General features: G+C 42.2%; 1 protein-coding gene across 8 annotated transcripts in view; it reads right to left on the bottom strand.

Moving 5' to 3' along the window:
• The window catches only part of LOC144595325 (protocadherin Fat 3-like), a 588,884-nt gene that overhangs the window by 67,793 nt on the left and 496,096 nt on the right, over window positions 1-24,995 (bottom strand). For all 8 annotated transcript variants that reach the window (XM_078402696.1, XM_078402698.1, XM_078402695.1 and 5 more), the window contains 2 exons: window positions 24,566-24,799; window positions 803-1,192 (listed from right to left, as the gene is read on the bottom strand). In XM_078402696.1, coding sequence (XP_078258822.1) covers window positions 803-1,192; window positions 24,566-24,799 — 624 coding nt within the window. The remainder of the gene's footprint in view (window positions 1-802; window positions 1,193-24,565; window positions 24,800-24,995) is intronic.

Here is a 24,995-nt window from a genome sequence, read left to right as displayed (position 1 = left end):
GGAAGGGGGAGGGGAAGAGAGGGACAGAGGAATTATCTGATTTTTTGATGACTAAGTCGGGGTTGTTGCAGAGTGAGTGGAGGGCTGTACGTTCAGGAGGGGAGAGGTTAGAGTGAGTTAGGGGAGTGGAGAATTTGAGGCGGTTAACGTCATGCCAGCAGTTGGAAATGAAAAGTTCTAGTGAGGATAGTTGGCCAACAGTGTCTTCATTTAATTCCGTGGTTCATGCTGCTTTGCTTCCATGCAATGGCAAATGCTTGAAAGCTAATCAGGATAATTTAACTAGAAGTTTACAGAAAATGTACGCAAAGAAAACGTGATAGATACAATTAATCTTGGTTCTAAAAACCTCAATACATATTTCCAAACAAAAAGTTCTAAGCATTTTAATGAGAACATGATGTTACTTTAAAGAAAAGGCAATTGATCTTGCATGCTTCGTAATTATTTGCTAAATTTGCATTCATTTATATGAAATTGTGCCCCAACTTCTTCGCTGCAATGTAAAATGCCACTTCAAATTTAATACATACTTGTGGAGTTTTACTAATTATGTAAATACAAGTCAATTATTTTCATGGTAACAATTAGAATATTCTAATGAACAGAAACGTCCATAAAATATATATTTGTCTTCTGCAAAATGCCTAGGCTTTTCAAATATTTGGCAAGTAAATTTCCCTCAATTACGGAATATACTTAATAGTTTAATGAAATTCCTTGCCACTAAATCAAAAGCATATGATGGACTAGTGTAACATGAAACTGATATTTAATTCAATGAAGAGGTGATTTTTTTTACCTTTCTGAGGATCAATTCTGAATTTCCCATGTTCATTACCAGATCTAATATTGTAACTAATTTCTGCATTTGCACCAATGTCTTTGCTCGCTGCATAGACAGTCAGTATTTCAGTACCCAGGGCCACATCTTCAGGCACTGTGGTGAGATAGTCTCGTCTCCCAAAGACTGGTGGATTATCGTTGATGTCCAGCACAATGATGGTGACTGTGGCAAACGTTGAGAGTTTCCATGTTGCTCCCTGGTCAGTGGCTCGGACCGTGAGGTTGTACACTGCCTGTTGCTCCCTATCCAGTGCCTTTTCCAGGCTGATGATTCCAGAATATTTATCGATCGAAAAAAATCCATCAGCAGAGTCCACAAGAGTGTATTCCACATTTCTGTTTGGGCCTGTTTTCAAAACCAAAGATTATTTTAATCTGTTACTGAATTTCAATATGAATATGTTCAATTAGTTAGAACTAAAATATACTGTCAGCAAACACCAATACCCACGGTTTAGATTTTCACACCACATTTGGATTAGTCTTAAATAAAGACCAGGAACTATAAAGAAGAATAACGATGTATAGTGATCACGTGTAGAAGACAAGCACGAGAAAACAAATGTAAAATAAGCCAAGTTAACTTGTATTTTGTGTGTTCAGCAGCTAGTGACATCTTTCTGCTCTATATACAGCGTTATAAAATATTTATCAATCGAAAAAAATCCATCTGTAGAGTCAACAATAGTGTATTCCACATTTCTGTTTGGGCCTGTTTCCAAAACCAAAGATTATTTGAATCTGTTACTGAATTTCAATATGAATCTTTTCAATTAGGAGAACTAAAATATACTGTCAGTAAATACAAATACCCATGGTTTAGATTTTCACACCATATTTAAAGTATTGTGCTCATAAAATAGATGATATACAATTATGTTTTCATATTTATTACTATATGAAATAGTTATTTCAAAACTTGAGTAACGCCTATCATTTCTGAGTTGTGGAAATTCTGAATTATTTATCCCCTTGCATGCATCTCATTTAGCACCTGATGTTCCCACAACTGAAATTATAGCCATAGAATAAACACATTAATGTTGACAGGAAATTACAGAACGGAAAATAAAACAGCCAACTGCAAACATTATTTCAGAAAGTCAATGGCTTTGTTTCCAAATTGTATGTGTAAGGAATACATATTGAAATAGCTCATGTGGGGTGAGAGTGATTATTAACTGAAGTCTAATGCAGCTTGATTCTACATTATATCATGCTATCTCTGTTAATTTAGCAAAAGCATGAATGGTTATGGATATCTGATAGAAAGTATTTTTCTCTGTATATAATATTCAGCTGATTTTTTCTTTCGAATAATGAGTTTACAAAAATGGGTAAATAATTTAAATGGTCAGCCTTCTGCTTGCTAAAGGCCAATAACTGAAAGAAATATAAAATACAGCATAAAATGAATAGTGTGGAGACATTATACTTCACACTACATTGTGTAGTTGACATAGCAGTTTCTTCCAGATAGGGAACAATAAATTCTCCATGCTACAACATGCAGATAATATCGCCATGGATTTGGATTAAAGACCAGGAACTATAAAGAATAACGATGTATATTGATCATGTGTAGAAGACAACACTATAGAACAAATGTAAAATAAACCTTGTTAACTTATATTTTGTGAGTTCAGCAGCTAGTGACATCTTTCTGCTCTATATACACAGTCATAAAATTGGTAGTTCCTATTTCTGCATATAATTGAAAAGTAGTATAAGAAGATAACTGCAGATGCTGGTACAAATCAAAGGTATTTATTCACAAAATTCTGGAGTAACTCAGCAGGTCAGGCAGCATGTCGGGAGAGAAGGAATGGGTGACGTTTCGGGTTGAGACCCTTCTTCAGTCTGAAGAAGGGTCTCGACCCGAAACGTCACCCATTCCTTCTCTCCCGAGATGCTGCCTGACCTGCTGAGTTACTCCAGCATTTTGTGAATAAATATAATTGAAAAGTGCTCTGTTATTTTACTCTGGAACAATTAGGATTTTCCATTCTGCATAAAAATACAAATTGTGTCAAATATCAGTTACTTTTGCATAATTTCTCTAACACCCTCTATATTTTTTTAGTTTACTTTAGAGATATGGTGTGGAAACAAGCTCTTTGGCCCACTGAGTCCACGCCGACCAGCGATCCCCACACATTAACATTATCCTACACATACTAGGGCCGATTTACAATTTTACTAAGCCAATTAACCAACAAACCTGTATGTTTTTGGAGTGTGGTAGGACTGGAGCACCCAGGGAAATTAAGCACAGGTCTCGGGGAGAATGTATAAACTCCGTACAGACAGCACTCAGAGTCAGGATTGAACCCGGGTCTCTGACGCTGTAAGGCAGCAACTCTACCTCTGTGCCACCATGTCGTCTGTAACTTTACTTTAAGGAAATTAAAACATTGTCCCAATCCTCTGGCTTCCCACTCTTCTTTGCTATGTTATACTTCTCTTTTATTTTTATGCTGTCCTTGACTTCCCTTGTCAGCCACGGGTGCCCCTTACTCCCTTAGAATCTTTCCTCCTCTTTGGGATAAATTGATCCTGCAAGTTCTGCATTATTCTCAGGAATACCTGCCATTGCTGTTCCACCGTCTTCCCTGCAAGGGCCTCCTTCCGGTCAAATCTGGCCAGCTCCTGCCTCATGCCTCTGTAGTCCCCTTTGGTATACTGTAATACTGACACTTCCGATTTTCCCTTCTCCCTCTCAATTTGTAGAGTAAAACTTATCATATTGTGATCACTGCCTCCTAATGGCTCTTTTACCTCGAGTCCCCTTATCAGATCAGGTTCATTACACAACACTAAATCCAGAATTGCCTTCTCCCTGGTAGGCTCCAGTACAAGCTGTTCTAAGAAACCATCTCGGAGGCACTCCACAAACTCTCTTTCCTGATTTTCCCAGTCTACCTGCATGTTGAAATCTCCCATAACCACCGTAGCATTACATTTGCGACATGCCAATTTTAGCTCTTGATTCAACTTGCACCCTACTGTTTGGGGGCCTGTAGGTACTCCCATTAGGGTATTTTTACCCTTACAATTCCTCATTTCTATCCATACTGATTCTACATCTCCTCATTCTATGTCACCCCTTGCAAGGTAGTGAATATCATTCCTTACCAACAGAACGACCCCACCCCCTCTGCCCACCTGTCTGTCTTTTCTATACGTTGTGTACCCCTGAATATTCAGGTCCCAGCCCTGGTCCTCTTGTAGCCATGTCTCTGTAATTCCCACAACATCATACTTGCCAATGTCTAACTGAGCCTCAAGCTCATCCACTTTATTTTTTATACTTTGCGCATTTAAATACAACACTTTAACTTCGGTATTCACCTCCCCTCTCACACCGGTCACAATTGGCCCTGACCTTACTCTCTTATCCCATCTAGAACTTTCCTTCCCACTTCCCATTTATTCGAGAGTCCTTTGCAATTTCTCCTGTATTCGCTTCCCCTTTAACTCCATCTTCATATTCCCAATTTGTCAACCCCTCCCCCCACTACTTAGTTTAAACCCACACGTGTAGCACTAGCAAACCTGCCTGCCAGAATGTTGGTCCCCCTGCTGTTAAGGTGTAACCCGTCTCTTTTGTACAGGTCACCCCTACCCCAGATGAGATCCCAGTGGTCTAGAAATCCCTGCACCAGCCCCTCAGCCATACATTCATATCCCCAATCTCTCTGTTCCTGCCCTCACCAGCACGAGGTACAGGTAGCAGTCCAGAGATAACCACCCTCGACGTCCTACTTCTCAGTCTTCTTCCTAACTCTCTAAACTCACGTTGCAGTATCTCCTTCCACTTCCTCCCGACGTCGTTTGTGCCCACGCGCACAACTACTTCCGGTTGATCGCCTTCCCTCGCTAGGATGTTCTGAAGCCGCTCCGTGATGTCTTGAACCCTGGCACCAGGGAGGCAACAGACCATCCTCAAGTCCCGCCTGGCACCACAGAATCTACTGTCCATACCTCGGACAATGGAGTCACCCACTACTATGGCTCATCCTGACTTCGGTCTCCCCGGTCGAGTCTCCTTGCCTGGATTAGAGCCACCAACCTGTCTGCTGCTTGGACTGGAAGCGTCTTCTGCCCTGACAGCTCCCAAGAGGGTGTACCTGTTTGCAAGAGGCACAGCCACAGGGGTCTCCTGTAGTCCACGTTCACTCCCCTTTGAAACGATGTCCCACCTTCGCTCGACCTGGACCCTTGGCTTGACAGCCTCACAGTAGGTCCAGTCCCTGTATCCACAGATATACTACCCAGTTCTGGCTCCTCCCTGTCCGTTATGCCCATATATATATTCATCTAATGACAGCCCCCAAGTATCCAAAATAATACGGCAAGATATATCTGGACAAAATAATATAATATGCTAACAGCAGCCAGTCCAAACACAAATGGCTCCTAAACCCTGACATGATTGGTTCCTGCACCATCATATCTACAGCACTGCCAAAAGCTTCATCAATTATTTTGACTCTGATCAATGTTACTGTTCTTGCTTAAAGGCTGCTACAATTTCTAAACAAGCCTTAGTACAATGCGTAGGGGGCAAGCAAACACTCAACACGGATCACCAGGCAAAATATAGAATCGCCAGTGGACATTTTTGGATGCTTTAAGTGCCCTATGAGCTTTGAAGAGCCAGCTGCAGTGTACGTTCACGATTGTGGAGCGAATTACACAGAGGATCATATTGGTGCACTTCTGCTGGAAGAGCATAGCAAAGCATAGACATCAACCAGCATGCATGATCTTACATCAGCACTGCTTTTTGTAAGCCCAACTCTCGAGCCATTACATAGACACACAAAGCTGGAGTAACTCAGAGGGTCAGGCAGCATCACTGGAGGAAAGGAATAGGTGACGTCTCAGGTCGGGTCGAGACCCTTCCTCAGACACTCCAGCCGCTAGATTCTCTTAACCTCATAGAAACATAGAAAATAGGTGCAGGAGGAGGCCATTTGGCCCTCCGAGCCAGCACCGCCATTCATTGTGATCATGGTTGATCATCCAATCAGTAACCCGTGCCTGCCTTCTCCCCATATCCCTTGATTCCGCTAGCCCCTAGAGCTTTATCTAACTCTCTTTTAAATTCATCCAGTGAATTGGCCTCAAATGCCTTCTGTGGCAGAGAATTCCACAAATTCACAACTTCCTGGGTGAAAAAGTTTTTTGTCATCTCAGTTTTAAAAGGCCTCTCCTTTATTCTTAGACGGTGGCCCCTGATTCTGGACTCCCCCAACTTTGGGATCATTTTTCCTACATCCAGCTTGTCCAGTCCTTTTATATTACACATTTCTATAAGATCCCCTCTCATCCTTCTAAATTTCAGTGAATACAAGCCCAGTCTTTCCAATCTTTCCTCATATGACAGTGGATTGACCTACGCTGCACTGCCTCCATAGCAAGGATGTCCTTCATCAAATCTCATGAAGCTGAATGCGTTCAACATCAAGAAGGATCAGATTTCTCACATGAATCATTCGCAGGGATTATGCAGAATTTCAGGTTAGATGCTGGTTGACTTCTCCAACTTTAGTCACAATTGTATATATGTTTTCTGCAGTTGCTTCGTGTTGCTGACAGGGAATGACAAGTTGCTGCTGAAACTGATTTTGCTGACTTTGTTGCTTCTGCACAAAGCAGTTGCTCACAAACATGGGAACATTAGTCAATTGTGTTCTTGCAATGTTCCATGACAGGGAGAATGAGCAGGCAGCACACAGAATAAAAGGAGTTGCTGGTGGAGGGAGAGGATGTGTGGGAGGGTGAGAAGCAACATCGGTTGTTTTGGAAATAGAAACTAATCCCTAAACCTCAAGATAGCTGCGCTTTCACCATGATGTCCTCAATGAAATTTGCTAACTAGTTAATGCAGCCAATACCTCAACTTGAAATCAAGTTATGGGCAGCATTATCAAGGTAACCATGGTAATGAACTAATATGCATTCGGCTCATGCCAGGTTGAAGTTGGAGATATTTGCAAAATCTCAGAGCTTGTAAACTTTAGTTACACAAAGAAGTTTCTCTGTTCAAAGAGAGCTACCTGAAAGATTAGCAAATGGGGAGAGTTTGTGACATTGCGAAGATATTAGGCATCTCCACGGTATACAGAGCAAAATGTTTACCCATACATTGCTTTATGGACACCTCACATCAATGGAACTAAATAGGCTTCCACTCCCTCAACATTTAGCTGTGAGTGGAATAGCACACAATCCTTCAATTGATGCAGTAATCATAATGCATTTGTGTAGTGGCAATCCATCATGCCAATGGTTTTAAACCACCAGAGCAATTCATAAAGAGTACTGGATTAGCGTGGCTAATGACAGATTGCAATATAAATCTCCAATCTGGCCATAATGAGGGATCAACACTTGCCAGAAGCCATATTGGGAACCACTGAAGAAGGAAAGGTAGTGGAAGAGGAGGAAAAAGAGAGGTGATGGCAACTCAAATATCAACCCTCTCTTTGTTTAGTCAGTGAAGGACTCATCTGCAGCGATGTAATCACAGATCTAACTCTCCACTCACCAACATTCCCTACACTTTGAAAGTCAAGGAATTGCAAATGCTATAAACAGAAACAAAGGTAGAAGCTTCTGAGTATTAGACAGCATATGTACACAGTTTAACAGAATTAATATTTTGCATTGTTAACCCTGCATAAGAACTAGAAAAGTGGGAGAACAACTCAAGGTTGAAAAGTGGTTGCGGAAGGGAGAGAAAGGACAGAAGAATAGGTTTGAAAGTGTTGCCAAGGTCAGCATGTTGTGTACAGTGCCGACAAGTTGCTAGATTAATGAAGGTAGTTGGATAAAGTTAAGGGGGCGCAGTCAAACTGTGCAATGCAGGCCAGAGCTATTGTACAAACCAGAAAGAGAATGCTGGAAAAGCATAGCAGATCAGGCAAAGTCTACGGAGAAAGAAAAACTGGGTTAACAATGTAGATGAATAAACTTACAGCTGCACTGGCAGATACTGACACGTAAAAAGTGTATCTGAAATTGTTGAATTCAGTATCGAGATATGAAGGCTGCAACGTGTCCAAACTGCTGCTTCAGCTTCACGGGCCGGTTTGGATCCTGACCTCGGGTTGTGTTTTTGTGGCGTTTGCACATTCTCCCTCTGACTGCATGGGTTTCCCCAGGGTACTCCGGTTTCCTCCCACATCTCAAAGACGTGCGGGTTTGTAGGTTAAATGGCCTTTGGAAATTGCCCCTTGTGTGTAGGGAGTGGATGAGAAAATGGGATATCATAGAACTAGTGTGAACTGCTGATCGATGGTTGGCATGGTCTTGGTGGGCCGAAGGGCCTGTTTCCATGCTGTATCTCTAAAAAAAATACATTTTGTTTCTCAGGCTTTATTGGGGTAGTTTAGGAGACCACAGACAGTTCACCATGGGAGAGGGAATGGATAATTAAAGTAATAAGCATCTGGACGTTCAGGGTTGTCCATTGTAAATGAATACAGGTGAACCACAAAATAATCACCAGATATGCATTTGGTTTCACAATGTAGAAGAAACTCCACTGTACACACCAAATGTAGTGTACTAGATGGGACAAAGTGCAAATGAATGTTTGCTTCAACTAGAAGGACCGTTTGGGTAGGTAGATGATGGGAAGAGACAAGGTAAAGAAGCAAGAGTTGTATCTCCTGGGATTATGTGGTGAAGTAGCTGACAGAGATGAGGGTGGACCATGGAGTCATGAAGGGAATGGTCACTTGGGAAAGTTGGAAGGCAAGGGGAATGGAAGCAGGCCTCCCAACATTTGATTTTACAAATTCTTAATTTTGATGTCCAAAATTCAGAATTTTACATTAAAATTCATAATATGGTGCGTAATGCAACTTTTCAGCAAATAAAAAAGGGAAGCACGCCAAATGCACATACGCGTTGCGCTACATTCATGTGTGATAATGAACTATTATTTCCAATAGTCTGTAGTTCTTGGACTACATGTATAATGTCAGGCCTATCATGAGTATATTCTGCTATATATAGAAAGGTTATTGAACAGAGATACTTTTTGCAACACAGAATTTTTTTTTTCTTTTTTTTTTCTATTTTGCTTTTTCCTTACACATCCCAATTCTCTTGGTATTGAATAAAAGAACAATGGTCATAAAATGTATGACTAAGTTATGAAGAAAGAGTTGATATATGCGACTCGACTAAGCATTCGGAAGTACTTGTTGAAGTAAATTTGCACATTAATTGATAATCAGCCCAAAAAGGTGGTAATTGGCTTTTCTGCTGTGTTTTTTTATTTTAACACCGTCTTAATTAATTAATGTAGTTATATAATCTTGCACTTAAATTTAATATTTACTCATTACAGTTCCACCACTGATTTTCTGGCACTTGGTTCCAGAGTTTGTTGGTTTATCCAGCTGGCCAAGGAAGACGGCTATGGGGATAGATGTGCTGGCTCCAGCTGGGCTGGAGTTCCAGAGTCCCGGCCACAGGTTGCAAATTCAACCCACCGATAGGCCATGGAAGTCCCGATGAGGTCGAGATTGGCTGCCTTGCCCAGCCAGAGTGCCATATTTTCGGGGAGACTTCCGTGGAGCAGCTAGCGACCTCCAGCGGCTGAATTGACACATTGCAATTACCGACTGTTTTGCGGAAAAATGTGAGGCGAAATCGGAATGGCGGAAATGAAATAAGAAAGCGGAAACTTTCCGCCAAATTCAGAAAGGTTGGGAGGTGTGTGGAAGGTACATCTATGAAGAAATCTTGTGATGGAAATCACAAAGCTTAATCCACTGCATGTAGAGGCAGATGGGGTAGGAGATGAGGACCAAAGGGAGTCTATCATTGTTCTTTTTGGGAGGTGGGGGAAATAGATGAGATGCACTTGAGGGGTCTGTGATAGAGGAAGCCATGATACAAGAAGAAATATATCTCAGAGGCTCCCGAGTGGAATGCTTCATCATTAAAGCAAATATAACACGTGGAGGAACTGAGAGGAAGGAGTGGCATTTGAATGGAAGGCATGGTATGGTTGAGAGAGCTGTGGGGTCCGCGGCTGGTAATCAATATTATTCACAAAGTGCTGGAGTAACTCAGCAGGTCGGGTAGCATCTCGGGAGAGAAGGAATGGGCGGACAGAAAGCAAAGAGTGGGGATAAATGGGAATTTCAGAATGGCAGGTAATGACTAGTGGGGTACCGCAAGGCTCGGTGCTGGGACCGCAGCTATTTACAATATACATTAATGACTTGGATGAAGGGATTAAAAGTACCATTAGCAAATTTGCAGATGATACAAAGCTGGGTGGTAGTGTCAACTGTGAGGAAGATGCTATGAGGTTGCAGGGTGACTTGGACAGGTTGTGTGAGTGTGCGGATGCATGGCAGATGCAGTTTAATGTGGATAAGTGTGAGGTTATCCACTTTGGTGGTAAGAATAGGAAGGCAGATTATTATCTGAATGGTGTCAAGTTAGGAAAAGGGGACGTACAACGTGATCTGGGTGTCCTAGTGCATCAGTCACTGAAAGGAAGCATGCAGGTACAGCATGCAGTGTAGATAGCCAATGGAATGTTGGCCTTCATAACAAGCGGAGTTGAATATAGGAGCAAAGAGGTCCTTCTGCAGTTGTACAGGGCCCTAGTGAGACCGCACCTGGAGTACTGTGTGCAGTTTTGGTCTCCAAATTTGAGGAAGGATATTCTAGCTATTGAGGGCGTGCAGCGTAGGTTTACTAGGTTAATTCCCGGAATGGCGGGACTGTCATATGTTGCAAGACTGGAGCGACTAGGCTTGTATACACTGCAATTTAGAACGAGGAGAGGGGATCTTATTGAAACATATAAGATTATTCAGGGGTTGGCCACGTTAGAGGCAGGAAACATGTTCCCAATGTTGGGGGAGTCCAGAACCAGGTGCCACAGTTTAAGAATAAGGGGTAGGCCATTTAGAACGGAAATGAGGAAAAACTTTTTCAGTCAGAGAGTTGTAAATCTATGAAATTCTCTGCCTCAGAAGGCAGTGGAGGCCAATTCTCTGAATGCTTTCAAGAGAGAGCTAGAAAGAGCTCTTAAGGATGGCGGAGTCAGGGGGTATGGGGAGAAGGCAGGAACGGGGTACTGATTGAGAATGATCAGCCATGATCACATTGAAAGGTGGTGCTGGTTCGAAGGGCCGAATGGCCTACTCCTGCACCTATTGTCTATTATCTATTGTCTGTAGGTTAATTAGCTTCTGTAAAATTGTAAAAAATTGTCCCTGGTTTGTAGGATAGTGTTAGTGTGCCGGGATCGCTGGTCGGTGCGGAATCTGTGGGCCGAAGGCCCAGTTTCTGCACTGTATCTCTAAATTAAACTAAACTATTATAATCAAGCCATCCACAGTGTACAAATACAGGATAAAGGGAATAACAAATGCTGCCGTTGGAGTAGAGGTTTTAAAGAGTGGACTGATTATATTGAATGTATGCAGATCCACTTCTGAGACCAGCACGCAGTGAGTCGCCTGGCTTGGGGTAACTGGTTCTTGAAGACCCACTCACTGACCTTGACCACCTGTGTGGTATAATTGAACCTTTTTAGTATTTCATCCAGCTCCTCTTGACTCTTGTAGCTTTAACTTCATTTCCTACTGTGGCTAAGACGTGACGCTTACAAAGTCTCCAGTGCAGTGTCCAAAAATGAAATTGACCCTTTCTTCACTGTTCCCGAGGCTAATTCCCATCCTGCACGACATCACCATCTGTCCCAACCACAATGCAATCTGTTCACCATCACTACAATCTTCCCTCACGCATAGTTATACAGGCCAGCTTTAACTTAAACTGGAAATGACATTGGGCTTGCCCTGGTGCCCCAGCCAATCAACAGTACCGAGATCTTTGAAATAAGTAGGCAGTCTGAAGTTAGAATACTTGCTGCATTACAATCAATATGTATGGGTTGATCATAAAACATTCACTATGTCTTTTAAACAGCCTTCATCATGTTTACAGCAGAATGCATCCTAATATCTCGGAGTTTTGTATCATTTAAGATAACAAAGTGATTTATTGTCATAGGCTTACTACAGATGTGTTACAATTGTCTGATTGCTTTTATTTCTCACAATAAAGTGGATTGAGTTGTCAGTTTACAAATCAGAAGTTGTTTTATTTCATTTATAAATTGTTATTTAAAGACTTACTTACATCATTACTCTATTTCTCTCCATAGAGGTTGTCCGACATGAAGAATATTTCCACTGTTTTATTTTCGCAAATTCGAGCCTCTGAAGTTTATTGCTTCATTAGTTAACCTCAGGTTTTAATATGTTTAATTACAAGTTTAGATAAAAGCTTGAGTATTAACTACCGGTGCATTATATAAAATACTGAGGGCGTACAAGATGGAGTTTATTCTTATGTAATTACTTGAATTAACACAGCTTCCTGTAATTTATAGTCCACAAACAAATGTTTGTTGAAGATTGCTGGTTATAATAAATGTGTTCAAAGGGAAATCAACTAATGTAGTTCATGTGTGCCTTCTACCTGTTTCGTACACATGTTAAAAAATACAGATTATCATTAATTCAGTTTTTCAGCTTTGTTTAACCTCATGTATTATTTATGACCTGACTTGTTTCCTAAGTCTTTCATCACTATTCTTGTTCTGGATTTGTTCCAAATTCATACTGTATGGAAAGGCTGCAAGACAAATTTGTAGAAGAATATCCAATGAACAATTCACTTTTGCCAAAATGAAAGGTAAAAATGAGTGCAGAGAGACACAGTAAAGTCAGAATGAGAGAGACAATCACACACAGTAAGGATGCTCATTCCATTACATGCATGGATACATAGAAATTGTATAAGTGGTTCAGTAGAATGCTGATAAAGAAACCACACAGAGATGACAATCTAAAAGTTATTAAGAATCCAATTATTAATATTGATTTTTCAAAACTGCATGGATGGGCAATTAATGATGTACTTTACTTTCTCAACAAAGTAAAATTAAAAATAGTGAAAAATAATTGAATTCTCGATAAATATGGCAATTTAAAAAAGTACATCTGGCATAGCAGGAGTGTGATTTTCATTTGACACTAGTCACCACTAATGCAATCACATAAAAAAATAAAACAAAGCCTTTAAAACCTTGAGAAGGTATGAAAGAAAGATCATTGGCTCAGATTTTAACAGTGGTCCTGTGTTTTATTGTAGCCGATTTTGGAAATCCCACATTTAGAAAGGCAAAGTCTCACATCTACTCACAGATGGCTGCCAGAATAGTCCTGGCAGTGCTCTGATTTTGGCCTCCTCATGAGCTTCTGCGCCACAGAACGACGGTGAAGTCTCTCACTAAGCAGCAGCAATTCCCCTCACCTACACTGTGGAACTGACCTGAACAATCGGCACCAGGCACAGAAAGCACACCTCTGGTCACTTACATGGAGAGGAATAGGTTCAATGCACAATGGTAAATTATAACCGATTATTTTATATTATTCAACTTATTTCAATTGATGTGGATGTTGATTTTGTTTTCCTCAAGCATTGTAAATGACTAAGGATTTGCAGCAGTGTTGACTGCCTGTGCATGTTTCTCAGGGTTGCAATATTTCAAAATTCACAGTTCTGGTTATCTGTCAAAGGTTTTTCAGCATTTCTCAAGTTGGGCTTGTTCTGGCCTCACATCGCATAGCAGGATTTACACCTAGGAGGAACTGCTGCTGCTTATGGGGCTCTCCAGTAGAGATGGTGCCAAATATGTTCAGCATTTGGCTTCAGGCAATTTGCACTCGGTAAGTATGGACTATTTTGTTGGTCGGCTGCAAACGTCAGCTGTAGGGATTTGACTCTTTCCTGCATTATGGATGAAAGGTAATTACACAGGGAGCTCCTTACAGGTTTAGCTGTCATCGCTTCTTCCTAGCTGCTTAGAACCTTTGCCAGTTATATGCCCTCACGCTCCTGTTGATCACAACTCAAAGTGTGCGTATGTGCAGTTGAAAAATGTGAAGTTAAATTGAGGTTTCAAGAAATGTCATTCAATCAAATGAAAAGTGAATCATATCTCTAAATTGAGGATGGCTGAAGAAAGAGGATTGCTGGTCAAAGGAAGAGCACATCCAGTAGAAATGAAAAGGAGTATGAACTGAGGGAGAGAAGATCGGACAGAAGGAAATTAGATTCATCTTGTACATTATCGTACTTTATTACTTCCAATAAGGGTTTTTACAACCACTGGGATGAACTGATGCACTGTTGAGCAGAGACTATACATCAACCAGAAAAGCAGACATGGATGAGCAAAGAGGAGAAACAGGGGAAGTGATGAGTTGGTTTGAGAGCATTGGCATTTTGAAGCTTCGTATAACTCTGTATTCTACCCATTTATTCACAAAATGCTGGAGTAACTCAGCAGGTCAGGCAGCATCTCGGGAGAGAAGGAATGGGTGACGTTTCGGGTCGAGACCCTTCTTCAGACTCTGTATTCTACCCATGTTGTCATTCTTCATATATGTGCACAGGCAGCAAGCAATGAGCAATGCAACGTTAAAGCAAATACTTCAAAGTGCAACCAAGCACGCTCTCATTCCAATGGGCCTCATCTGAATAGTGATCAGGCCCAGTAACTTTCCTAATTTTTCACATCAGTAATCCCGAATAGGAGGCTGTAGTTAGCATTAATAACTCCATAATTCTTTAGGCAGAGATCAGCTAAATTGTAGTGCAAACTTGGCAGGTTTACATTGCAAATAGATGCAACTACTTATTTTTTGAAAACCAAAAGGTTGCCTTGCAACCTTCAGTCTTTTGTATTATTAATCTAATAATTTAAGGTCAATATAGTACGAGCGTTCATCTTTTGTTGATACCAAATATGTAGCATAATGACGACATCAACTCTCAACACAAAACCTCTTAGTGGTTGTCCTTACACAATGGGTAGAACTGTAGCCTCTTGGCTCCAGTGACCAGGGTTCAATTCTGACCTCTGCTACTGTCTATGTGGAGTTTACATGTTTTGTCTTTGACCATGCATATTTCCGCTGGATGCTTTAGTTTTTCCCACATCAAGAATGTGGATGCTTAGTTAATTGGCACCACTGTAAATTGTTTCTACTGAGTAGATGAATCATAGAATCTGGAACAAAGCTGATGGAAATTTGGGGAGAATAGAGAGTGTGATTAGTATATCACAAAATGCTGGAGCAACTCAGCAGGTCAGGCAGCATCTCAGGAGAGAAGGAATGGGTGACGTTTCGGGTCGGGACACTTCTTCAGACTGAACTAAATATACTAAAGATTAGTATAGGATGGTGCGAATGGGTGTTTGGTGGTCAGTGTGGACTCAGTGACCTGAAAGATCTGCTTCCATGCTGTGAGATTATGATTTATTCACAAAATGCTGGAATAACTCAGCAGGTCAGGCAGCATCTCGGGAGAGAAGGAATGGGTGACGTTTCGGGTCGAGACCCTTCTTCAGAGATTATGATTCCTTTGTTTTTACAGAGGAGCATCCTGAGCTATGCATGGATCCTGTCATGGAGAGGCAGGAAACTAACATATCTACACCAGGTTCTCTCAAGTGTTAATTGGGAACCCGATTTCAGTTTGATTCCACTACCTTAGGGAAATAGTGCCCCATAGAAGGGGTGGGTCGTTGACCCCAGAATGCAAGTGTTCTTGAATAAGGAACTGAAAGGTCCCATCTTTGCTTCTACTTCCTTCTCTGGCCCCTGCCATAACTGCCAACACCCCCACCAACCACCGAAGTTACAGTTTAGTTACAGTTACAATTTAGTCTATTGTCATGTGTGCCGAGGTACTGTGAAAAGCTTTTGTTGCGTGCTATCCAGTCAGCGGAAAGGTATAATGATTACAATCGAGACATTTACAGTGTACAGATACATGATGAGGGAACAATGTTTAGTGCAAGGCAAAGTCAGTAAAATACGATCAAGGATAGTCCGAGGGTCACTGATGAGGTAGTTAGTAGTTCAGGGCTGCTCTCTGGTTGTGGAAGGATGATTCAGTTGCCACACAACAGCTGGGAAAATCTCTCCCTGAATCTGGACGTGTGCGTTTTCACACTTCTATACCTTTTGTCTGATGGGAGAGGGAAGAAAAGGGAGTGGCCAGGGTGTGACTTGTCCTTGATTATGCTGCTGGCCTTGCCGAGGCAGTGTGAGGTATAAATGGAGTCAATGGAAGGGAGGTTGGTTTGTGTGATGGTCTGGACTGCATCCACAATTCACTGCAATTTCTTGCGGTCTTGGATGGAGCTGTTCCCAAACCAAGCTGTGATGCATCCTGGTCCTCATATAAGTCATAATCTGCAGCCTGTCACATGGCCACAATCTTTGGTGATGAACTCTAATGGCTGCACGTTATGAGCTCCTATCACTGTTTACACCACATACCCAATGGCAGCCTACGGAGTTGGCCAAATGCTGGTGAGAAACTGAATGAAAAAAAATCAAGCTATTGTGAAGCACTGTTGCTTTTCGCAACCACAATATTGCCACGGTTGCCTCAAATCCTGTACACAAAATTGGAAAGTCTCATGTCAGTAAAAGATCCAAAGGCAATGTCTGAGGCCAAGTATTACATTTATAATTTCTTATACTAAAGCTATAAAGTATTTATTATAAGCCTTTCAAATTTCCGGGCCAGTTTTATTAAAGTTTATTGTTACTTGGCAAGATGTAGTACCTTGCTTGTAAGCTGGCTTTTCTTGGTGCTCCTCGGGATTTGCACGAAAATGATTTTGCTGAGCCACTGAAGTTCAAATGGTGAAGAGATTTCCACAATGCGATCGGTTAAGGATCTCACTCCAGTTGTTATGAAGAAACGGTGATATTTATCCAACTTGAGATGGCATGACTTAGCCTTGGACTTGGAGGTAATGATATTCCCACACCCTCATTGCTCCTGTCCTTCTAGCTGGCAACAGTGTGTAGGTTTCTGAAATACTGTCGTTGAGACCCTGGCAAGTTACTGTGCTACATTATTTCATGTAATTTACACAGTGGCCATGCAACATCATGATGAAGGGGATGTTTACGGAGTGCTGAAGAGAAGAGGTCCTTAATGCTAACAAATGGTGGTGGAAGCCACTTTCCAGGTGGTTGAACAGATTCTACCAGTCACATCTTCCCGTCTCCACCCTCTGTCCACCTTCTACAGATATCGTTCCCTCCGCAACTCCTTGTTACACTCATCCCGTCACACCCAACTACCCCCTCCCCAGGTACCTTCCCCTGCAACCACAGGAGATACAACACCTGGCCCTATAATTTTTCCTGGCCTCCATCCACGAAGCCCAACGGTCCTTCCCGTTAACGTGCACCTCCTCTAACTCATCTACTGCATCACGTGTTCCCGATGTGACCTCCTGTACATCGACACGACCAAGTGTGGACTCGGTGAGTGCTTTGCTGAACACTTGCGGTCAACCAGCCAACCCTATTGGATCGAAGATAGACACCAAATGCTGGAGTAACTCAGCGGGAAAAACCATTAAAAGATACAGTCAGATAGGAGAGGAATATGGTAACAATGAAGGTAAATGCTATGAGTCAAGACTAAATTTCATATATGGGCCAGAAATTCAATGATCTTATTTAAGTCGTGAAGATCAGTGAAATATCTTACCATCATCTTTACCAGTTTTCTCTTGAAACTAACATTCAAATGCCTCATTACATCCATACCAACCCTCAATCCCTCAGCTATTCAAGATTCAAGATAGCTTTATTTGTCATCCAATATTGGACGAAATTCAGTCACCCACAGTCCAACAATAAAAGCATTAAATAGGCATTAAAATTACACAACCCCCAAAACACACAAAAAAAGAAACATCCATCACAGTGAGTCTCCTCCAGTCCTCTCCTCACTGTGATGGAAGGCCACAATGTCTTTCCCTTCTCCTGCCGTCTTCTCCCGCGGTCAGGTTGTTGTGGTTGCAGGTCGCGCTGGACGGTCCGCAGCGGCCCGAGCCCAAGGCGAGTCGCAGCCGCTCCCGCAGTCTCCGAAGACGGCCGGCTCCACTGATGATAAGTCCGATCCGGGCGGGCGAACACGCTGCTGCTGTTGCTGCACGTCGGGGCGGTCGTGGCTCCCGACATTGAAGCCCCCGCCCAGCAGAGAAAAATCCCGCGGCCTATTTTAGGCCACGCCAGACGGTGAAATGTCCGCGACCCAAGCCCCAGCGGGCGAACACGCTGCCGCTGCCGGAGCTCCCGATGTCGGCATCCACGCGGCCCGAGCCTAAGGCGAGTCGCAGCCGCTCCCGCAGCCTCCGAGGACGGCCGGCTCCGCTGATGGTAAGTCCGGTCCGCGGGCTCAGCGAACCGGAGCCCTGGAGGCCGCCAGCTCCAGGAGTTGGGCCGATGGTAGGCCGCAGCAGGAACGGAGACAACACCCAGAAAACAAAGGTCGGGTCTCCGTTCGGAAGGGACACCTATTTACAATTTTACAGTTCCCCCCCTCCCCCCCACACCCACACATAGTACACAAACACAAAAACACGACATCACAACTACAATTAAGACAAAAAAACCAACAAAAACACAAAGACAAATGGACCGCAGGTAAGCCGCAGCTGCTAGGGCAGCGCCGCCATTTTGAATCCAACAGAGAATCCAACATTAAATCAAGGTAGCCACATCGCACAGACACAAAGTGCAATAAATTTGAACTCATTTCATGCTCCCGTGCAGTTTAACGTGAGCTGCAGACCGAACCAGCCCGAGATCAACAAACACCCACCATCCAGAGGAGAGCGTGCTGGTCATTAGGCAAGCAGCTGACTCACAAAGTCTGTCATGATATGGAGAAAATAGCAAATGATCACACCTGACCATCTGTCTTGCATTCTATTTCCCACTCGTCTCTTCTACTTTACACATTGTCAATCTTTGTTCCCCACGTTGCCCTTTTCATTCTATTCTATTCCATGGCATTTCCTGGATAGGTAGTATCAGGCGAGCAGAAGGAGAGCAATGAAATTCACACCCTCTGAAGCCTTACAGACAGCTTTAAGGGAAATAAAGGGAGGTGGAGTTAGTACAGGAGGATCAGGCCAAGTGAAAGGTTAAGCTGTTATCTTATTGAATGGCAAAGTAGGACATTTCTGCTTTCAGTTCTTCTGTTCTTGGCAACATGGTAATGCAGATTTTCACACAGTAAATCACAAGTGTGAACCTTCAGAAAACAGGGCAGAGGATAGGAAGCTCTGGTGCCCATGTGTTAGAGGCAAAGATGCTTCAGAGATCTGCTACTATAATTAATATCATAAGCAGCCTGCCAAAGATTCCCGCCCTCTCTGGCTGCTCCCCCTCAGTGGTTATACCTGCTCTCCAGTTCTATGACCACGTTTTAATCCAGACTCCATACCACAGCCACACGTGCTTTTTTGGCACTTGCCTGTGGCTCCATCTTCCATCCTCGGGGGTTCCAATCCTGGTTCCAGACTAGTTCGGACCCAACCCGGATGACAGGTATGGATAGTCAATCCACAACTTCTCACAACAGACCTCCTTCCATGCCCTGCTTTCCACACTGCCCGCGATGCGCCGGCACCAGCAGGCCCACGCTCTGACTCTCCCACAGCTCAGGGCCTCGCTCACCCACACCTGCAATGGAGCCCAACTTTACTTCATTCTATGCCACATCCACGCCCTCAACAAACGCTTACTTGCCTGCCTGGACTCTACTGAGGATCACAAGTTTGTCCTCCTCCAGACCGGTCCTTCGACACTCCTCGACTCGACCACCCCACGGGCCCGGGGCTCCATCGCTGGACCGCGCCACCTGCCTGACCACCATGGGGCCGAGACCTGTGATGCCACCGCCGCCAACAAGGAGCAGCACTAACATCTACCGTCTCTCAAATCCTCACCGCCACCCTGGGCCCACTGCCGCTGCCGCTGCCACCAACCCTCACTGCCTCCCTGGGGCCACCAATGCTGCCGCTAATCCTCACTGCCTGTTCACTCCATTCACTCAGTACCCACGGATACTGCCTGATCCGCTGAGTTCCTCCAGCAGTTTGTGTTTTGTGCAATTTTCCATATCATTGGAGCGATGTCAGTGTTGTGATTATACTGAAACAGTTTGGGTTGAGGCATCTGCAGGAGTTCAATACTACTTCCGACATGTTTTCTGGTTCCACAGTCTTGGCCTATCTTATGCTCTCAGCATTTCCTGGTCTGATGGCTGGTACACCAAATTGGTTGAAAACTGCTTTTTGTGATGATCGAAGTCTGGGGAGAAAGCTGAGATGGATTCCATTCATCATTCAGGATGAACTTAGTTGCAAATCATTAGCCTCATCTTTAACATGCATATGCTAGGACCTACCGTAATCGAGGATTGGAATGTTCTTGGAGCCTCCACTATCTCCATCAATAACTGTTCAGTTGGCCACCGCCATTCATGACTAGATGTAACAGGAGTTTGGACCAAAAGGTGAGCCTATATCAGAAGCACATCTCTATTAATGTTGGGCTGTTAAGGGGCTACTTCCATTATTGCTGGGTTGTGGAGAATGTGGCATGAGACAATAATTGACAGGGACTTCTCAGGGAAGCTTTAGTTTGCCCCTTAAGGATCACAGGCTATTTGAAGACCGTGATAGTCTGGTGCATTAAGTTGCGGGTTGCAGCATAACCCTTGCTGTAGGATTATTCTCCAGTTGTGCTGGTCCTTTATTGCAACCATTAGTTAGGAGCTCAGAGGATAGCATTTATCCCCTAATAGGCACCCATTAATCTACTGTGGAGGTTAAAAGGTGGAGAGCACACTAAACCGACAGCATCGTGTCCTGCAAGGGATCACTAGACTGGTCTGTGTTTGCTGCTCTCAGTCAGAGGAAGATAGCAGTTTAGTATTTCTGCTGAACCACACCATACTTGCCCAGAGTAGGTGAAACGAGTTTCTTGAGGCAATGTCTCTTGCCGAGAGTAGGTGAATTGAGGACCAGAGGACATTAACAAAATAGTAACCAAAGTCTGTAGTCTCTTTTTTTGCTCTGGTTTATTTTCACCCACATGTTTAGACTGTAATGTTGTATTGTATCCTTATTGTTTTGATGTGTTTATGCTTTATTCTTAATTGTTAACTGTATGTTTGTATTGCCATTTGTGAGCGGAGCACCAAGGCATATTCCTTGTATATGCACATACTTGGCCAATAAACGTATTCATTCATTCATTGGGTTTAATGTGAAGGGGAAAAGATTGAATAGGAATCTGAGAGGTAACTTTTTCACACAAAGGGTGGTGGCTGTATCGAAGAAGCTGCCAAAGGAGGTAGTTGAGGCAGGGACTATACTGACATTTAAGAAACAGTTAGACAGGCACATGGATAGGACAGGTTTGGAGGGATATGGACTAAATGCTGGCAGGTGGGACTAGTGTAGCTGGGACATGTTGGCTAGTGTGGGCAAGTTGGGCCGAAGGGCCTGTTTCCTCGCTGCATCACTCTATGACTCTATAACTCGAATCCCTCTGATTTTCCAAATGCAGCAGTGCCTTGGAAGTTAATAAAAGCAGTAACTGATGTGGAAAGCAGCACCCATCTGTAAAGATGCAGAACTGAAGAAATCCACGGCACCTTCATCATGTTTGCTGTGCATTTCTTGCATTTAACCAATTCTTATTCTTTCTACTTTAATGTGCTCAGCTGAACACATTAGCTGGCGACTGACTGCTTACAACTAGACAAACGATTAATACTGGCACACTGGGCAGCACTGCACCAAATAAACAAATCCAACATTATGATAAAAGGAGAAATGCCAAACAATTTCAGCATATGGTAAGTTGTGAATGAAAAGTTAAAATTGCCTCAGAATGTTTAGAATTCAAGCAGATTGCCAAAAGGTCTGAATAAAATCCCCAACGAATCGCACGTTATAATGTAACATTGATGAGGAGAAAATAGGTTATAGCTTGGGGAAGTTTGTGGATAAACAGATCCTACTGCAAACTGAAAGCTCATTTCAGTTCATCTGCAATAACTTTTAACTATTAAGCATTCATCCCACTTGCACTCCCACAATCAACACTATCTGCAATATTCAGATGTGCCAAATTCTAAAGCGCCTGCTTCTCCCTCAGAAAAGTTCAATTAAATATATAAATAAATAATTCCTTATCCATCTATTGACTGCTGCAGATCACAAATACATTGCATAAATTGCCTATAATGCAGCCTTGCCTAATCAAAAGCGTTGCTGGTGTAATCGTGTAGGTAATACATCATTTGCACCACTAAATAACACTGTGACTTAATCAACTTGAAAGTTAATCAATGTTAACTGGTGGACAGCTATTTGACCTAATTTTTCACATCATCGGTAAAGCTCAATGTGCAACTCACAAGGAAGAGGTTGATTTGGGGGTGAGGTGGCATGAATGAGTGCAAGAGTGTCACCTCCATCTCCCCTATTTGTAATAAATGTCAATTTCAAGAAGCCAATTTAACTCACAATTTTGTGACTTGTGCAAATATGCAAAATTTTTGGATCGATATTTTAAAAATCATTTCCAAAGTTATCGATAACCAACTGGATTTAGATCCAAAATTAATAATTTTAGGATTATCAGAACACATTACAAACTTTACGCTAAGTCAGAGATGCTTTCTTGACTACAGCTTAATAACTGCGAAAAAATTAATACTTAAATTTTGGAAAAAACCAGTAACCCCCACAATTAAAATGTGGATCACGGAAATGACAAAAAAAATAAGGTTTGCCTTAATTGACAAACCAGATCTATTTTTTAAAATATGGTCTCCATTTATTGAATTTTTAAAAAAGTAAATGGGTTTGTCACAAAACTAAAATTTAAAACTAAAGTTAAAACTTGAGTTTAGGGTTGGATGTACAACTATATTCATTAACTCCCGGATCTATCCCCATAATCTTTATGTTTGTAATTCTCTTTTTTCTTTGCTTTCTCTCTATTAGTTTATAGTCTTTTTTTTCAGTCTCTTTTCATCTTTATTTTTTCTTTAAAAATTAAAAAATTGAAGCTATGTAAGAATTCTATAACCAGTTTGTCGTTTATTATTCTTTGTACATATGCTTTTAAAAAAAAGAAAAAAAAAAGAAAAAAAAAGAGTGTCACCTCCTGCACTTCAGTCTGCTTTCTCATTTTCCCCAGCTGATTTCTAAACTTTCCTTGACCGCTGACACTTTTATATAAACGGATAAGGGGATAAAATAGCGATGCAGCACCAGAAGCAAGTCACTGCAACATGCAGAAAATGCTCAAAAGTGATTACCAAATACAAAAGAAACACATCGAATTGTGCCTGAACAAAAGTAATTTTAGACTCAAAGTGCTGGAGTAACTCAGTGGGTCAGGCAGCATCTCTGGAGAACATGGCAGGTGAGGTTTCCGGTCAGGACCCTTCAAAATGTCACTTATCCATGTTGTTCAGATATGCTGCCTGACCCACTGAGCCACTCCAGCACTTTGTGCCTGTTTTTGTAAACCAGCATCTGCAGTTCCTTATTTCTAAAATGGATTTTAGACGGTGGTGACGAAACACTTGTTCGAGAACACTTTTATCAAATCCATTTATGGGGAAACAGGAAGCTGGAGAAGCTGAATGAGTTAGAGAAGTAACTCCATAGCATGGGCCAAGGTAGATAAAACAAGGACCAAAGATAGACTGAAGAGGTAAAGGATAATGAAAACTAAAGGAACAGTTCAGACTTATGGTAGCAGAAATTGTGAGAAAAGTGCAAGAGAAAATTAAATCTGAACAACTGAGCCTAAATCGGAAAGGTGCTGGAAGGGTTGAAACAATTCCTATACTCTTCAATGTTCAATGGTTCTATATTGTCACGTACGCACTGCACAGTGAAATCTCGCCTCCATCGCCATATTTTGGCGCTATTTACAAAAGAAAAAGTTCAAAGTTGAAAGACTGGTCCACATACTGGATGTACTGGAGTGCCCCCGATCCAGGTAAGCCCAGGTAAGCCCCAGACTTCTTGCAGGGCCTCCTCTGCTGCAATATTCATTGGAGACCAAGAGGAATAAAAGAGGTTTTAGTGACCAGACGAACCAAAATAAGGCTGGGTAGGTGATATTATGGAGTAGAAAAAAACTAAAGAATATATGTATACCTGAATTTATGAAATTAGACTATATGCAAAGCGAAGGTATTTATTCACAAAATGCTGGAGTATCTCAGCAGGTCAGGCAGCATCTCAGGAGAGAAGGAATGAAGAAGGGTCTCGACCCGAAACGTCACCCATTCCTTCTCTCCTGAGATGCTGCCTGACCTGCTGAGTTACTCCAGCATTTTGTGAATAAATACCTTCGATTTGTACCAGCAGCTGCAGTTATTTTCTTACACTATATGCAAAGCAATGTATCACCCAGTGTATATCACCAGTGACCGAACTGTAAAGTGAGAAAGTGCCAAACCATTATTTGGTTCCCTTTCTCAGTTCTCAATTAATTTAAATTCTTAATAAGACGTTGATAAATAAGGATTAATGATTGTAATGCAAACTCATGACAATCAAAATTAGATTGTACTCAGTGCTAAGTGCAAGTTGTCTGAGCTTAAGGCTAAGATTAATATTCGTGGTTATTTCAAGCCATTAACTCAATCGAAATAAATCTATCAATTTCCATTATAGCCTCCTTCCTTACAAAGCACCACAGCAAATGTTCGAAAATATATAGCGACTTACCCATATCTGGATCTGTTGCTTCAACCTTCGTCAGCAAAACTTTTATTACCGTGTTCTCAGACACAGACTCAGTATAATGATCGGAGGTAAATACTGGTGGATTGTCATTCACGTCCTCCAGAGTCAGAACTATTCCCGACTGGCAGTAACGGCCCCCTCCATCTGATGCTCTGGCAATCAAATTGTACACTTGAGTTTCCTCACGGTCTAAAGCTGATAATGTTTTAAGTTCACCTATGGGACCAATTGCAATAAATAAATGATTTGTAATGGATAATAATATAGAAACATAGAAAATAGATGCAGGAGCAGGCCATTCGGCCCTTCAAGCCAGCACCACCGTTCAATATGGTCATGGTTGATCATCCAAAATCAGTACCCCGTTCCTGCTTTCTCCCCATATCCCTCATTCCGTTTACCCTAAGAGCTA

Source organism: Rhinoraja longicauda, chromosome 7 (assembly GCF_053455715.1).
Source record: "Rhinoraja longicauda isolate Sanriku21f chromosome 7, sRhiLon1.1, whole genome shotgun sequence".
Lineage (NCBI taxonomy): Eukaryota > Metazoa > Chordata > Chondrichthyes > Rajiformes > Arhynchobatidae > Rhinoraja > Rhinoraja longicauda.
Note: the sequence above shows the minus strand (reverse complement) of the source record. Positions and strands in the feature narration are given on the sequence as shown.